Below are 17,127 nucleotides of genomic sequence, written 5' to 3' on the forward strand. Positions count from 1 at the left end.
ACATATCACTGGCATTCTTAGCATTTCTAAACTTGCTGCTTACACATATGTGTATTGAGGAACAGTGTCTAGTGGGTTCAGCTTGGCCTGGTTAATCCTTAACGTACCATTCTTATGACTTTGTTGCTTGCAATATACCACTCCCTGCATTTAAACTTAGTCAAACACAAGAAAGCTAAGCAATAAGTAAAATACCATAGGTGAAATGTGCCTGAGAAAACCATACTGTACTTTGCTTTAGACTTTGATATTTTTAGACGCAGTCTACTACAAATCAAATTATTCCACCTCATTGGTTTGTGGGGTATTATTCAGTTTTACCTTTATTTTGTCACAAAGTTCTTTGTTTTTCTTTTCCATTGTTTCTTGATAGGCTTCTAATCTGAATTTTAGCATTTTCATTTTATCCCGATAATGAGTTCTAATGGCAAGCACTGCTTGTTCCTAAGGCACAATGTTAGAATAAAGTTTCTTTATTAACCCCTCCTCAGCTGAATGACTAATAACATTATTATTACAGTGTATACTGTATGTGACATTATCTACGTACCTGCTTTTGTTTTTCTGCCACTTTAAGTTGTCTGGTGGCCTCAGTGTGTTTGGTTTGCATTTGTTGCATATCTTTAACAATCTAATATGCAAATATACAAATAAATATTTTATTTCTAAATATTCCATCCACTAAAATAAGAGTAGAGCTGCCCTGAAGAAAAGTAGGAGAGAGACTAGGGATACACACCAAACACACAGCAAAGCTTCTGAGTCAGTTCCAGGAGAAAGTTAATATGATTGCACTGTCTATTTCCAAGAGAGAGAGACTTGAGAGAGTGCTGCCAGGTCAGAGCACTATAAAGCTCATCCAAGGCTATTCAGGGTTGGACTAGGTTGGCGGGGTACTGGGAAAAACCTGCGGCCCCCCACTGACCCAGTCCGCCCCCTTTGCCAACTGTGGGAGCCCACAAGTCTTTTCCCCATGGCGGTCGCAAGAAGGAAGGGAAGGAGTCACAACTGGGGTGGCCCCAGTGGTCCCTGGACACCCCAGTCTAACCCTGAGGAGATTAGTATCTATTGCAAAAATGATGTGAACTTCTTGCCAGCAAAAAGTAGCAGCTACTCATCTTACAGGTTAAATGATAAACTGTACCCAAGCTGTACCAAGTGATTAGTTAATTAACTATATTGAAAGTAACTGTGGTCTTTAACACTCAGAATTACAACTGAATATATTTATAATTTACTTTGACCATGGGTAATAGTTAAAGTTAAATCAATTGTTGCTGTGCCACTAATAATGAGTTGCCTTGTGACTCCAACTGAATACCTTGATACACATAGCTCCACACACACACATATAGCTAAGTGCCACATGTATCACCTACTGACAGCTCAGTGTGGAAGTGTCCCCAGATTTGCAATATGTCATTCTGCAATGTATCAGGATAACTGTGTCTATTCTCAGGCAACTTACCCTTTTAGGTATATTTTTCACAGTTACTAGTCAGGAATTATAAAAATAGACCCATATCCTTTGGTTTTCTATGACTTGGTAGTAAGTGATGAACTGCATGTAAAACTACATGGCTCTAAATTAATAGCTGTGAATTAAACTGTACCCAATAAGAAGGCTTATTCTCAAATATACACACCTTATTTATGTAAAATTTAGCTAAATTGTACGGAATATAAAGTTGACCTTCATTTGCCATGTGCTTAGTCATATCGCTTGGATCCCGAAAAATGAAAGAAGAGTTTTTTAAGGCATGCATGTCTGCAGAATCTGAAAAAAACACAAATAAAAAGCTATGAAGAATCCTAGTGGCTATTATTCTTTCATTGCCTAACCCACAACATAAAACACTGCCAGGAGCAACTACTACAAAGGGCTCAGAGCATACTGGGGCAGGATAAAAAGACACAGCAACACTGTTCTTTATAATAAATAAAATACAAATGCAGTAATTTTTTTTCTCAGATTTGAATCTCCATGGGATATCCTAACCAGTACAGTACCGTGGTTAAAGTCTGTTGTGCTTTCTTCCCTGCTTGACCAATGTGGTAAAAATGTTAGCTTGTTCCTGTAAATTCCTATCTTGCTGAGCCAAGATTTTCCCTTTTCATCAGGATCTGTAGGTGCAAATACAGCCAAAACAATATATTGTGCAAAAATGATCGATCTACTTATATATACAGTATAGTGATAAAGTAGAAATATCACCAATAACAGGGATGCACTTAGTCTAAAATTTTTAGATTATCAATTTGCCACCCAAAACTTTGCTAAATGCCAAACTAAATCTGAATCATCCTTTGAATATCCAAATTATAATAATTATATTTATTCTTAATATGTTGATTTGTTGATAGACTATCAACCTTAGAGAAAGAGACAGCTCATGTTACAGGGTCAGATTGAGCCGGCAGGACATCAGGAAAAAAAGCCGGTGGGCTCTGGCCCTTATAGGCCCCATTGACCTAGTCCCAAACCCTGCTGGAAACTTAGCCCTCCACCCTCACCCCTAAGAATGCGATGTGTTTAGGAACACGAAGAATGCAATGTGACACAGTGTAACATGGCATTCACACATTGGGCGGAGAAGGGTGAACAAGGGGCACCTGTGAGTTCAGAAGTTTGTGACTGGGGTGGTGGGCCACTGAGGTGGCAGCCCTGGTGGGCCCTGGTCACCATTGTCCAACACTGTCACCTCATAACTTTAGAAGGAATTGTGTGAGAAACACCATTTAGGAAGCCCAACTGGGTGGGATCATCTGGTGAGGTAGATTAAGGATGACTGACGACTACAGATCCAGTGTTCCCCAGTAGTACTAAATGACTGGTTAAGAGATGTGACTCTGTTTCCCCCTCAGTATGGCAGGAGAATGTGTGTGCGTGTTGATCCTGGGGTGAAATTAGTCCCAAAAGAAGATAAAATTGGAAGGAAGGTTTGTGAATGAGGTTAGAGATAAAGTCAGGCTATGAGGCTACTCAAGGTAGTGAGTTCTGGTAGTCTGGGCAGCCAAAAGCCTTAATATCTATAATGAGAGGATGTAAACCACAAAATAAAAGTTTACCTAATGAAAGAAAATGTATTTCCATTTCTAATGGGATGTACAGCCCTTTGCACATTGCCCCATAGAAGTAAAATTAGCCCTCATATGTAAAGTAACTTTAAAATATAATGAATAATTTATGTGGATAATAACATAATAATATGTGGAACACCTACCTTCTATTGAATCTCCCTCATCAACTGCAATACTTTTAGTTATACAAGAAGGATACGCACTTAACTCTTCAGACAAACTTATAACACTTCCAGGTAGCTCAGTGGTGCACATTGCTGATGAATATTGCATATTGTCTGTGGTGATTGAATTCCCAGATGCCTGTGCACTGTAAGGAACCATTTTCTCTCCCCAAGGCCCTAGTATGTAAAAAAGAAAAACTGTTTTGTTCTCTAAACAAGAGAAAATAATCTCGCTAGCAAATGCTGATAGTTTGTAATTATTTCTTGTGCCGCATAAATGTTTATTGTCTAATTACAAGTATTTCAATAGAAAATTCTCAGTTTATCAGCTTTGTGTATTCATCTTCACTATTAGCACACAGCAATTCCTGAAAAAACAAAAATTATTTGCAGTGAGATTTATATGACTATATATCCTCTATGTATCATTCAGTATGATAGGCACATGCTTTAGTAGCAATTTTATATTACTGAGCTAGTGCCAGTTAAACTGTATCCACCAGCAGAGACCATAATTTAATGACTAGAAGCCAATATTTATGTATATTTTCTGTATCTGTATATCTGATATTTTGTAACTAAGCATAGTTGTGTTTGCTCCATGGCTTAGTGTGAAATTGACAGTGATTGGCAATTGTAGTGCTCTCTAATCTGGTATTTTTGCTCCATGCAGATTTATTGATACATTCAGGGCCGGAGCTAGGGGTGGGGGGCGTCAGGCAGGTACCTCTTCTTTCACCTAGCACTAGTTCCGGACCCTTTCCCCCCACTGCAGCAGCCCTGGTAATCTCGCTGCCCTGTGTGTGTGTGCATTGTGCATACGATGCCCGCTGCCCCTGTGTGTGTGCATCATGCACTCTCATGCCGCTGCCCCTGTGTGTGTGCATCATGCACTCTCATGCACTAAACCATGTGCCAGCCTGGGGAACTATCATAGTGAGGGCTGAGCCCCTATCTTCTTGATCTTATCAGTTTTGGTTTGTGATGAGCATATCTGTTCCATTTTGCTTTGCCATAAAATTCGCGAAACAATGAAAAATCAGTGAAACGCAGTTGTTGCAAAACTTTTCTGTTGCCCGCATCTTTTTTGACGTGACCACACCCCATTGTGATGCAACCCGGAGTTTTTTTGACGCAACATTTTCTGGGGCTAATTTTCACAAAACAATTCGCCAATGCCGAAATGCAGTGATTCGCTGCAAATCCATGCCTGCTGAAAAAAATTGCTCATCACTAGTTGTGGTTGCTGTTTGTTGTACAAATGCACAGTAGTGCACCCAGTCAGGGCAGCAGCAACAGTCCCACAGATCAGGGCTCACTAATATAGAACAAGACCAGAGCATTTTTCAGTGAAAAGGAATGCTGCCCTGGGGTCTGAGTTTGGTAATTTTAATCACTGGGAGATGCCTAAAAATTGGGCCCCCTTTCCTTCTGCTTTCTTAATGGATAACAAACAAGGTAACAGAGTTATTTTACATAAAATGACAGAGAACCCATGCTTGTAGCTTACAGTTATTCCAGAAACTCAACCCTGCTTCTAATTTAAATCTTGTGATAAAGGGCTTTCATGCTGTTTCTCTATTACACTTTTCAGTCTTGAGATCACAGCAGTGGCGTGAAACCAGCAGTACCATACTACCACTACTAGTTCCAACAAGGTAGCATGCAGGATGGGGACCTTTCTCTGGCCAATGATGTCCCTATACATGTATGTACAATTGCTTGATATGGCACAAATAGAAGGAACCATTCCCTGCAGCCATATTTATACACTACAGTAACTAAACAACAGTATGTCTTACCCAGCTCATATTGACTGTGTGCAGTAGCAACATTGTCTTTCCCCATCCATGATTTAGATGAAAGCTGAACATTTTCATTTGGCGAGGATATATTAACAGCTAAAAAAATAAAAATACATAAGCACAATATTATTTATAGCAATAAAGCAGAAATGGGCACTACAAAAGGAGCATCAAGGTCTGTAATTAAAATCTTTTAAACTTTTTTTTTGCATTTTTTTGTTTTCTTTTTACTCATAAAACACATACAAATACTTTCTAGCAAAACAGTTTGTGCTAATACCCTATGAATCATAACGTAATATTGTCAGATCTATTTGAAGAATTTTGAAATGCGTCATACTTGTTTCAATATAGTGTCAGGTTAGTTTTCTTTAGCTGCAAAACAATATAGGTAGGGCTCTAGAATTATCCACGCCATGCATATTTTTTCCAGGAATATTATTACATTATTACATTTACAATATACTGTACATTGTAAATCACAGTTAAAGACACTGCAATGCCTTTGGAGGACCAAGATATATACCTGGGCTGCAAAGCGCAGTCTCGCATAACTGTTGTTGCCTTCATCTAACAACGTGGATGGCAAAACTGAACTAACAAAAGCAATTAGTAGTCCATTTAGTTGGATCAATGGGTAAAAATTTTGCCCTCTATAAGTTTCTGGTTTGCCAGTGAATATGCCTTCAAAGGTACTGTGGTCAAATAGTTTTTTTATTTTTATTTTGACCAACCAAAATAGTAGTTTAGAGCCTTGTTTCCAGTTAATATTTTTATTGTAAGGTGAAATAACACACTGTTAAAGGAGAAAGAGATTATGGACCCATTTTTGGATCCAGAATTAAATTTTTTTTTATTATGCAAGGAACTGTATTTGGGTTACGTTCCCCTTGCTCCCCATATTTGCTACTGGATTTCTTGAAATAGCAATATTTGCTTCCTGCTTATAAAATTAAATGCTTCTTAGGCATAGTTCCTAAAACACTACAATTCCAGTAATGATGCCGACGAATGTTCTGGCACTGCTGCCTGAGTTTCCATTATAAATAACAGTATAACAAAGACTTCTCAGCACGGAGCAGGGTGGGGCTGCCTACTGAACTTCTATTGTACTGTACAATGTTAGAGCACAATAACAGCTGCTGCTAACACAAGTTATTAGTGCATAAGACATGGGGTATCCGAGGGCAAGCAAAAGGAAACCCAGTGCTGTATAAATTTGTTGGGAGAACAAAAGAAAAGTTACAGTTTAGCAGAAAGTAAGAAATAGCATTTATACAGGGGTGTAAATCAGATCAGTAGAGGGCAGCAAAGCAAGATTTAAATATCTAGGTGTGTCAGAAAATAGGCATTGCCCTGTCAAATCTCTGCTTTATATTTCCCTGAAGTATTGTTTGCTTTTCTTTTTTTTATGGTAAATGAATAGACAGTCTCACAAATTATGTGTAAATATCATTTAACAAAACAAAAAAGCTAGCGAACATTATAGATTGCAACACTCTGAAAGGATTTACTTATATTCCGTGAGTCAGTCTATTTAACTTCAGCTGAATGCAAAGTTTATCATTGTGATTCAAGAGCTTTGATTCTTCTCTTTTACAATGTTTGTTGTGTCTCCTTACTGGTTGCAGTTAAAAAGAAAAACCCTCAATACACACACATTACTGGTGAGTCTATTGCAGGGTACACAATCACAGTATATATTTTACTATTGTAATCAGCCAAAACTGCAGTACAGTCCATAGATCCATAGATCTAGATTAGAACATCTGGGCTGGCAGGACACCGGGAAAAAAGCCAGTGGGCCCCTCTGACCTGGACCAGATTCCCACCTGCCACTCCCTACTGCCCTCCCTCCCTTGATCACAGTGAAGTATAAGGTACACACACGGGATTGGGATGGGACTGATGGTGGGTGAACGGGTAGGTGGGTTAGCGTGTACTTCTGAGGTATCAGTCCCGGTGGGCCTTTTACACCCCAGTCAGATGGAGGGGGGCAAATATGGTATACAGTATTTCATGAGAGCCCCTTTGGGCAGGCCAGGACTGGTAATCTATGGATTCTGGCAAATGCCAGAGGGGCTACTGTAGGATGCCATAGACAGCCAATATTTATTGGGCTGGCCGGTTTTTTTTGGGGCCCCTGTGTACTGGAAATGCCAGAGCCTATTTAGAATCCCAGTCCATGAGAATGCAGCCTCTCCTAAAGCATTGTAGCTTTTTAATGGAATATAATGTCTGTACTTTTGCTGTCTTTGTTCATACTTGGGTGTGGCAATGCACTGCAATGATGAACATCTTGTGCCTGCAGGAGTTAAAGCTTTAATGTTATGCAAGGTCCTGTTCAGTTCTTTGGCAGAAAGCTGTAGGCAGACAGGCTCTGTGTTGTATCCTTAGGGCTATAGAGTGTTAGAAACAGAATGAATTTAAAAGGAAAAGAAACATACAGTAAAACACATATGGGGTCATTTATCAACGCTGAGAAATATGCCCATGGGCAAGTAACCCATGGTAACCAATGAAATGCAGCATTCTACTAAACACTGTAGGGCAACTCCACACTGTGCATTATTTGCAGATTATTTGCACAGAAGTTTCATACACACTACACCTTTATATAAGATATTCATTTCATTTTAATCTTTGCCAATAACACAATTTACTTAAAGGGGACCTTTCACCTCAGGCATACAGACAGAGCAGCAAATTACTTTTACTTTCTATTCAGCACTTCCTAGATGTCACTGCCCTCCCTTCTCAGGGTCTATAATTGTGTAGCCTGGGCATGAGCCCTGGCATTATCTTCCCCATTCTGTCACATACATTACATTAACATTTATTTATAAAGCGCCAACATATTCCGCAGCGCTGTACAATAAGTGGGTTACATACATTGGACATACAGAGTAACATATAAAGCAATCAGTAACCGATACAAGAGGTGAAGAGGGCCCTGCCCAAAAGAGCTTACAATCTACATAGGCAAGCTTTGAACGGTATGTAATTTGTATGTGCTGTGTATACACCCTTGTAATGTATATCACTGTAGAAAAGCACATTACAGAGGACTCAGAGTGACTGCTGGAATTTATAGGCACCAGGATGCATGTGTTATCATTGTCTGTACAATACACCAGGATGCATGTGTTATCATTGTCTGTACAATATTTAAAAAGTATTAAAACTATTAAAAACTATTAATGACTATAGGAATATCTCCCTATGTGCTAGTCTTCATGTAGATGGTCTGGCACAGTCCTGCAGTCTAGCTCTGGCACTGCCTGCTGCCCAACAATGAGGGCAGAGCTTCACTTATAGCACATTATAGCAACACTCAGTAGGAACATTATGTCAGTTCCAGCACACAGTATGCCTAATACAAGAGATGATACTTTTCCCTGCAGTACAATCTTCTAAAAAAAAACCTTACATGTATGAAAGTGTAAGAGTCAAAGGTTAATTGAGGCCATCACATCTCAGCATTGGCTGTCTTGTGTTAATTTATGGTTTCTCTAACTCACCATATAATCTGTCTTAGCATCAGCTAAATAGAACCCACCTAGGATTCCATGGAAGAATGCAGTCAGATCACACAACTGTTGTGATTTTGCCTTGGAGACACATAAATTCTTTCAGGACAGCTAACACGAGTGAAAAGGATTTAAAGCTGCCTATGTTATAAAACAAGTGGGAGCTGGGGTGAATAATGCAGAACTACTTTTCCATATTACTAAAGCCTGTTGCTGTGACTGAAGCAAACTTTTTTAGGTACATTAGGGACATCGGGACATCAGGTAATAAATAGTCAAAGCTGAAATCTATCAGTATTTAATTATCTTCCATTTGGGATTCAAATTAGACAACTGGTCAGCTAGAGGTAACATCTGGCAGGTATAGAGATGCGCACATGCACTGGTTGGGTAAAGTTGTTTTCTTTTTTAATTTTATAATACTGTGTATAATTACCTTTATCTATAGTTTGAATTTTAATCTATCTCAGACACTGGCTGAGGTCTCATATCTGAGGCCTGTGTAAGGTATTTTAATACTGTGATACAAAACAATTCTCTCTCTGAACTATAAGACTTTTAACACAAATGCCAGTGTTTGTAATGCTCCACCCTCCCTGTGTATATTATGACTACAGACAGGCAGAAGCAAGTCCTTTCAAGTTTTTTTGCCAGCATCTCAAATCACTGGATGGACTGCATTCAGGAAACCTGTACCTTTATAAAAACAAAGGGCATAAAGCACTAGGTTTGCTCCTGGTGTTTTTACATGGTTCTCTTCACACAGCCTGAACTCATACTGATAGGTTCATTGGCTCCTTATGAAACTGACTCTTATGTGTAACTGTATCTATATTTCCTGATCTTTAATACAGTTATGCTCATATATTTTATCTACTGTATGCAATCACCACTAAATGGTCTAACACTAGTGATGAACGATTTTTTTCCCAAGGCATGGATTGACAACTAATTTCCGCATTTTGCCATTTGCGAATTGTTTTGCGAAAATTTGCAACTGAAAAATTTGCTGCGCGTCAAAAAAATCACGGTCGCTTCAGATTGGGCACGGTCACGTCAAAACAGCTGCGGCGTGTCAAAAAAAGACATAGACGACAATAACGTCGTGCGAGAAATGCGTTTTGTGGATTTTTCACTGTTCCACAAATTTTCTTGTCCTTTCGCAAATTTTACGCTGAAGTGAAACGGGATCACTATCACTATCTAACACACTTTTGGACTTAAACCCTTCCATGTTTTGCATTTTGACCCAGTGAACAGTGTCATGCCAGCAGTGTTGCCCTGGCATTGTAAAGGGTTAAAACTGGCAGCATTTGGCTTTTGTGTCTCCAAGAGACCCTTAATTAATTAAATATGCAAGGGACTGTGGAAGGTGACAAACCTATCTGGGGTATAACACAATGCAGAGCCAGCCATTTGGGGCAGGGAAGGCAATTGTGGACCTAAGAACAGCAGGAAGGAACAACCATGAGAAAATATGGATTATAGAAAAGGGGTCCATATCTCCTTTGCTTTAGGGTTCACATCCTCATAAATCACATATTGGTTGTGAGGAGGTCCCATGCTTCCCAATGATACCAAACAGGGACTGCCTATACCCACCAGTTAGGAGGGATAGTTTCTGAGGGACTGGAACAGGAGACACCCCTCATGTTTGGTATCATTTTGATCGCCCACATATGGGTTAAAGCAAGCCCATAAGTTCATAATAATATTGGGTAATGGCAAGTGCCAATATTATATGACAGCAACTGGCCTGAGAATTGCAAGCTCATATTTTGGAGGTCCCAATTTCTGTTGGGGTGTGTGCTCAGGCTTTCAAACTCTTACCTCCAGGAGGACACTTGGAAATTCCTTACTCGGTAACGTACATAGGGTTTCTCTGTGTTTTATTCCCTTTTATTTATGTATATGTCTCTTTTTGTAAAATCTTTTTAAATGCACTGTTTACCCTTGTAATAAAAGTTATGTCCTTTGGCTTTAAGACTCATGTACCTGGTATAAATGTTTGGGCCTAGAATGTTATAACCTCATGTCTGTAACTGTGGAGGGCAAGTTCTGTGTAAATGCTAATTAATTGACTGCTAGCAGGAGAGTGTGTTTGACTGTAATTTAACCCTTTGGCTGCTAGAGTGCTTGTTGAATTAGTAAAAGCTAACCCTAAGAACAGTAAGAGAAAGTTTGTGATACATTTGTGTATTAGGTTTCTATCGCCTGTTAATGATAAATGGTGGCAGCGAATAGTTATTTGGGGCAGTGGTGTGTTTGGGGGTACCTGATGTTAGTCTAACCTGTGTGAAAGGTGACTGAGTGTAACCCCTTGTTTCCCCGTCCCGGTGTCATGTGCGTCTGAGAGTGGCGTGTTCTTTTCTTCTTACTGAAAAGCCATTATATTGTACTTAAATATTATGGACCTTAACAGTGTGTATTAAAAATTGAATTATGGCTATTTGCAATATCTAGTCTAAGAACAGTGTAAAGAAACTATTCATAACTTTTGTTACATTTTCTTTCATATAGTTGGCTGGTAACATTGTATGTTACTTCTAGATCCCAGCCTTCTAATATATAAATCTATTTAGTAAAAACTAGATTACTATAGCTGTAGATGTCTTCTTAACAAACTTCAATTGAGAAATATTCCACTCCACTCCCTTTTTTCCAAATTACAAACCCATGAGTCACGTATCCTAGGCAAGCAAGGGAAGCCGTTAAACACACAGCCAAGCTTTACTCTTTACTATTTAATTTTCATGCTGTTAAGCAGCTCTATATAAACAGATTTACATAAACAGATTGTTATACTGTATTCTAGTACACTCGAAATGTTAACACCCATTTTATTGATCACTATTGTCTCAAACATAGTTGCAAAAATGATAAATTAACCCAATATATCTCCCCACCAAAGTACATTTACCTGATTCCATAGGAGAGGTATGTGAGTGTAAACAGCTTGGTTACGTTCAGTTTGTTGCTACTGTGAAATGTTTCCTGATGCTCACAACTTGAATGTTTAATAATGAATAGCCTCCATATAGCAAGGAGATACTAACCCATGGAAATTAAGACAGCCAGATCAGTTTGCTGCAGTATTCTATGAGGTGTGCTTGGCCGACTTTACTTTGTTTCACTTGTGGCTTACATTTCAAGCCTTAGGAGGGTAAAGTCAATAGCAACATTTGAACCTTGTCTCAGGCGGCAGGGAGCAGCCAGCTACCAGGGGAGGCAAAAAGCCACCTCTGGTAATCTTAAGAGGGAATTTTTCTTTCTTTAAAGTGTAAATTTGTCTTTTTTAAGGCTGGAGTGGGAGAGAGGGGGTGGCATCTGGGCTGCTGCCTTAGGTGTCCTGCTGCTCCTTTAGTCCAGTTCCCATCAGTTGCTGTGGATAAGCCTGCCTCTACTCCTTTGCATTTTAAACCTAAAGTGGCAATGCCAGATAAGTTTTTTGGTGATCGCAAAGACTTTTGGATTTTAATCAACAGATGTCGGCTTCTGTTCACGCTGAAACCTCAGTCCTATCCATCTAAGAATGTATGTGCGGGGGGTACATTATTTCTCTACTTCAAGGGACACCCCAGACTTTGGACCATAGGTTACTTGAACAAAATAGCCCTCTTCTGGCCAGTTTTGACACTTTAATTCAAGCCATGGCCAATTTATAGATGATCCTTATCAGGCAAAAACTGTCCCCAGTGTGCAAAAACAGGGGGAGAATGGCCCTTGGACATAGAATATTTAATTTTCCCCAACAATGAAGCAAAAAATCCCCATTTTTTGTGTTCAAGACAAGTCATTGGTTAGTATAACATTTTATTAAAGACCAAAATGACCTTTGTCACTGTTTATACTTGTGCAGCGATATGAGAGGAAAAAAGAAAATCCCACGGTACTGTACATAAGTCTACATAAGAGCTATTAGTATTGGCAAATACACTGAGACATTATCTTAATCTGTAAATAACTGCTTGTTGCTGATAACTCCTTGCAATATTTAAGACATTAATGGCCTCTGTCCTATGTATGAATAATGCTAAATCTAAGGGGCAGGGGTGGAAAAAGAACTAGCCAATTAAAAAAAGAAGGACATTTGGAAGCAACATAAAAATCATTTATAAAACATAATAAAGACAATAAGTAACATTTGAGTTAATGTAATCACCAGTCTTTATGTAAACGAGATAAGGATGAAAGTAAATAATGTACCAGCTATGGCCTAGTAGAAATAAAGCTGTTGAAATTGCAACACTGCAAAGGCAGCTTTCAGCAATGATTTTTAATTATAACTCAGTTCTAAACATATATTTTTGTAAATGATAATTACTAGGGTTGAGAAAAACAACAATAGTTTGTGTGAAGGTATCATTTTGCCATCTGACACTACAATTTCTGAGAAATAAATACCCTGTCTCCAGCATACTAGAATAGAATTCTTAGGCATCCAGTCCCATGGAACCCTTCTGGGCATACCAAAGGCTTGCCCTACACAATCATTTTTCTTTTCAATACTCTGAAGGTATATACTAAACTTGAACCAATCTATTGCAATAGAAAGCAAGCTATCTACAATGCCACAATGTTTTATCTCTTTTATGCAACTTTAAAAAAGGCTATAAGCCCAAAAGAAAATGTAATTCTAAGCAGCTTTTCAATTTACATTAATTACACATTTTTAGTGGTATGTAAGTTATTTGTAAATGTGATTGCTATTAAAAGCAGTGTTTGTTTGCTCCTTTCTGTTCACACACACACACACACACACACACACACACACACACACACACACACACACACACACACAGCTAGTTTTGACATTTGCAACAATGTAGCAGAAGCCAGCTGGTTCACTTATTGTGGAAGTCTTGGCTGTTGACTTCTTTTATGTTAGTTTAAATGCAAGCACCTGTAGGAGCAGACCAAGATACTGCCTATATTTATTTATTCTTTGTTTGGCACTCAGAAATAACAGATCCACAGTTCATTTACAGTGAGAATGTCTAGGGGCTGATTGTTTCTGGAAAAAACGGCCTCCATGGGATCAGGGAAGCACAGAAGTTTGCTGTGTAGGAGTGAGATAATCAGTAAAGGAAAGTGGAAGAGTACAGGTGTAATCATTGGGAGGTGGTAAAGAGTATGAATATTTGTCAGAGGAGGGAGTCTTCTTCAAACCCATTTTCAGGCCCAGATTTGTGGCGAGCCCACAAAGGCCTGGGCCTAGGGCAGCACAAATTTAGGGGAGGCATGCCGCCCCGCCGCATAAAAATTTAGCAATTTTGCTCCTATACGGAGCAATTGGGACCTCTCCCCACTGCTCCCTACGTGAGTGTGGTGGGGGGGAGGTGTTTGCTTATGCGCGGGGGGGGGGGCAAGAATGTGGGTGGTCTCAGGGCGCAGGCATGGATTCACAGCGAATTTCAGCATTTTGCCATCGCCATAAAGAAACATATGTAATCATATCAAAATAGGCAGGGTCGCATAAAAAAAGATGCACGGCACACGCGTTTTGCAAAGTTTTCCATAATATCACAAATTTTTCACTGAGAAATTGTACGTTGAAAAAAGACTCCTTTCCATAAATGACAAAGGTTTTATTCTTTCTATAAACACAGTTGCTCTTCTTTTGCTATTTTCTGGGTCCCCAAGAACATCACAACTTTACCACATATTCTAGAGAAGGTGGAACAGAATGTCTTACACCATAAAGGTTTCACCTAACTTTGTTCTATTGAGGATTTATTGTTGCATTTTTTATGCTGTATTTCATCTGCAATTTCAGTTTGTTTACATTGTCCTACAAGGATCATACACTACATAGATTATATTGAGCTACAAATTCTTGTATTACCTATAAATACATGCTTCAAAGTCAAAAATTACAAAAAGTGTCCCCAATACAGAAACCTGTGGTGCACCTACTCCAACACTCAACAACTTTCCATGTAATGGACCAATTAATTATCATACATTAATGTTAATGGGGCTAATTACAGTAACAAAATACATTGCGACCTTTGGAACCCTTAGGCAGGATGGGGGAGTAAAAAAATCAAATTCCTCTATAGTCCTCCAGCCCTGCCCTAATCCAGTCAGAGGACGTACGGCCATTACTGCTATTGGTTAGTTATGAGCACATTTTTTCGTCAGGCATGGATTCGCAGCGAACTTCCGCATTTTGCCATTGGCGAATTGTTTCACGAAACATCCACAAAAATTTGCAGAGGAAAAATTTGGCGTGCAGCCAAAAAAGTTGTGGTTGTGTCAAAATAGGCGTGGTCATGTTAAAATCAGCACATCGCGAAAAAATGGGCACGGTTGTGGCAAAATAGGTGTGGTTGCAGCAAAAAAAGCTGTGGATGACACAAAAAAAAGATGCGGGTGACAAAAAAAGACACGGGCAACAAAAAAGTTGTGCGACAAACACGTTTCAAAGATTTTTCGCCGTTTCACTAATTTTCTGGTCATTTTGCGAAACGGGATAGATTTTCTCATTACTATTGGTTATAACTCTAATGTTCATAATTCTTAAACCAACTGTATTTCCATGTAAATGTAGGGACCCATAGGGTTAATATGCCCCTATGGCTTTAAACCCTACAACTTCCTTAGTTTATGCTGTTACTGGGCAAAGACCCATGTATCCAGTTTATACTTTTGCATATGTGCCTTATTGGTTTACAGGTTGACGCCACCCTTTGCACTCCAATATAGTATTTAGCAAAGGGGTGGGTCTTCCTCTGTGGCTGCCTATGTGTCTCACGTGGAAGGTCCACTGAGCCTGGGATCAACAGGGCCCCAGTAAAGCCATCTCTACCCTAGAGTTACCATTCACTCTAGAGAAGTCGGGGACAGGGACCCTGTAAAAGAGGACCAGTTATATTGTTATACTCTGTCAAGCACTTTCTAGGAAAGTGAGGTAGTTAGGTGAAGGAAGCAAGAGCAGCTTTTGGCTCCAACCAGGAAAGTAGCAGGAATTACCCATCAATATAGGCACTGTTGCTTCAGGATAGGGCCAAGGTTAAGATGCAGGAAACAGGCTAGTACCTTAACCCTAATCCACAGTCGGCTGTAGGACTCCTTAAAGCCTCCATACTGGTGCCGAGCTGACCAGATGCTTTACCCTGCCCAGTCTCCCAAAAGAGGTGGGATAAACCGGTGGCATCCTCTCTTGTTGTCCTCAGGGTATACTACTGCCATAACATCTGTATTTGTGAGTATATGAGCTAACCCTGTGCACTAATTGTCTGACAATAAACCAGTTATCATTTGTTCATCAGCAAAGAACCTTCTGGCGTCCATTATTTGCTATTTTACTCTGCACACAGCTACATTGAGTTTTAGTTGCAGTACACCCCAGGCTACTACCATATAGCAAAGGCCCATCCTGTTTAAGAGAGTCGCATGTACCCCATGCTCTAACCTATTCTATTTGGTGTTGGACTGTTTTACAGCCAACTAGGGGTATATACATATAATGCTTTTCAAAACATGTCTAAGCCCAAGAACCAGTCCCTGTGGTACCTATGGTGTAAAGCCAAATCTTTATTCTGTACTGCAGATGAGGACCTTCTTTTGCTTGTGCCATAATCAAATTTTCCCTAAATCTCATTGATTTCTACATCTTGTTAAGTCGGTGCTAATGTAGTAAGTCAGAGTACATGGTAATGTTATAAAAGCTTTGCACCAGGCCTAGTAGCCTATAGCAACTAAACAGATATTTGCCTTTAATCAGGTAACAAGTAAATGTTACCTGCTGACTGGTTGGTATGGGTTACTAGTTGTTGATGTATGATATCAGCCCCTTATTGTGTATTGGTGGATTCTGCTGTAAAATATTGATGCAGAGGTCTGGTTGTATTATGGTACTTTGTTATGCCTGTCTCAAATCTGTAGCATAGCTGCTGGTGACTACAGGTTCAGCTTTTGGTTTTTTTTCCAACCATTCAAGGGTTTCAAGTGCTTAAGAAAAAGTAAAATTATTCTCTCCAACATCTTATAGGCAGTATTACTTGGGTTCCAGCAAAAGCGTACAGAGCTGAATTGCCAAGAGTTTTTCTGGGAAAGGAATTTTTTCCCCTCCTGAAGAATACATGTCTAAAACTGCAGGTGGGGATTTATCTCCATCAGATATGCTAAATTAGTGTTTCCAGTCATCTCTCTCTCTCTAAAGGTGGCCATACACGAGCAGATCCACTCGCTTGGCGATATCGCCAAGCGAGCGGATCTTCCCCCGATATCCCCACCTACGGGTGGGCGATATCGGGGAGCATTTAGGCCCTGGGGCCAAACGATCGGATTATGTGGGCGGCAATGGGGCAGTCGGATCGGGGACCGCATCAACGAGCCGATGCGGTCCCCGATCCGACCAGATTTTCTAACCTGGCCGATCGAGATCTGGCCAATTTCAGGCCAGATATCGGTCGGCCAGGCCGCTCTGCTCTCCCCATACACGGGCCGATTAGCTGCCGAATCGGTCCAAGGGACCGATATCGGCAGCTATAGTCGGCCCATGTATGGGGGCCTTAAGGCCTCAGCCACTCTTCTGACTCT

At 39.8% G+C, this 17,127-nt stretch overlaps 1 protein-coding gene across 1 annotated transcript; it reads right to left on the reverse strand.

The window, feature by feature from the left end:
• Positions 1-236: 236 nt before the first annotated feature.
• Positions 237-5,142, reverse strand: LOC105946329. The gene is made up of 6 exons (XM_031895106.1): positions 5,048-5,142; positions 3,225-3,422; positions 2,011-2,124; positions 1,647-1,777; positions 551-631; positions 237-444 (listed from the first exon to the last, which is right to left on the reverse strand). Exons 1-6 carry the CDS (start codon positions 5,091-5,093, stop codon positions 280-282), a joined length of 735 nt encoding a protein of 244 aa, XP_031750966.1. The 5' UTR covers positions 5,094-5,142; the 3' UTR covers positions 237-279.
• Between the last annotated feature and the right edge of the window lie 11,985 nt (positions 5,143-17,127).

This window comes from Xenopus tropicalis, chromosome 1 (assembly GCF_000004195.4).
Source record: "Xenopus tropicalis strain Nigerian chromosome 1, UCB_Xtro_10.0, whole genome shotgun sequence".
Lineage (NCBI taxonomy): Eukaryota > Metazoa > Chordata > Amphibia > Anura > Pipidae > Xenopus > Xenopus tropicalis.

What these genes read in the sequence shown, in the direction of transcription:
- LOC105946329 (XM_031895106.1), bottom strand. Translation starts at nt 5,093, where the DNA reads ATGGGGAAAGACAATGTTGCTACTGCACACAGTCAATATGAGCTGG. An exon ending in CTAAATTTTACATAAATAAG is followed by an intron (nt 632 to 1,646) that starts GTGTGTATATTT and finishes TTTGCATATTAG; the next exon opens with ATTGTTAAAGATATGCAACA. An exon ending in TGGCAGAAAAACAAAAGCAG is followed by an intron (nt 445 to 550) that starts GTACGTAGATAA and finishes ATTGTGCCTTAG; the next exon opens with GAACAAGCAGTGCTTGCCAT.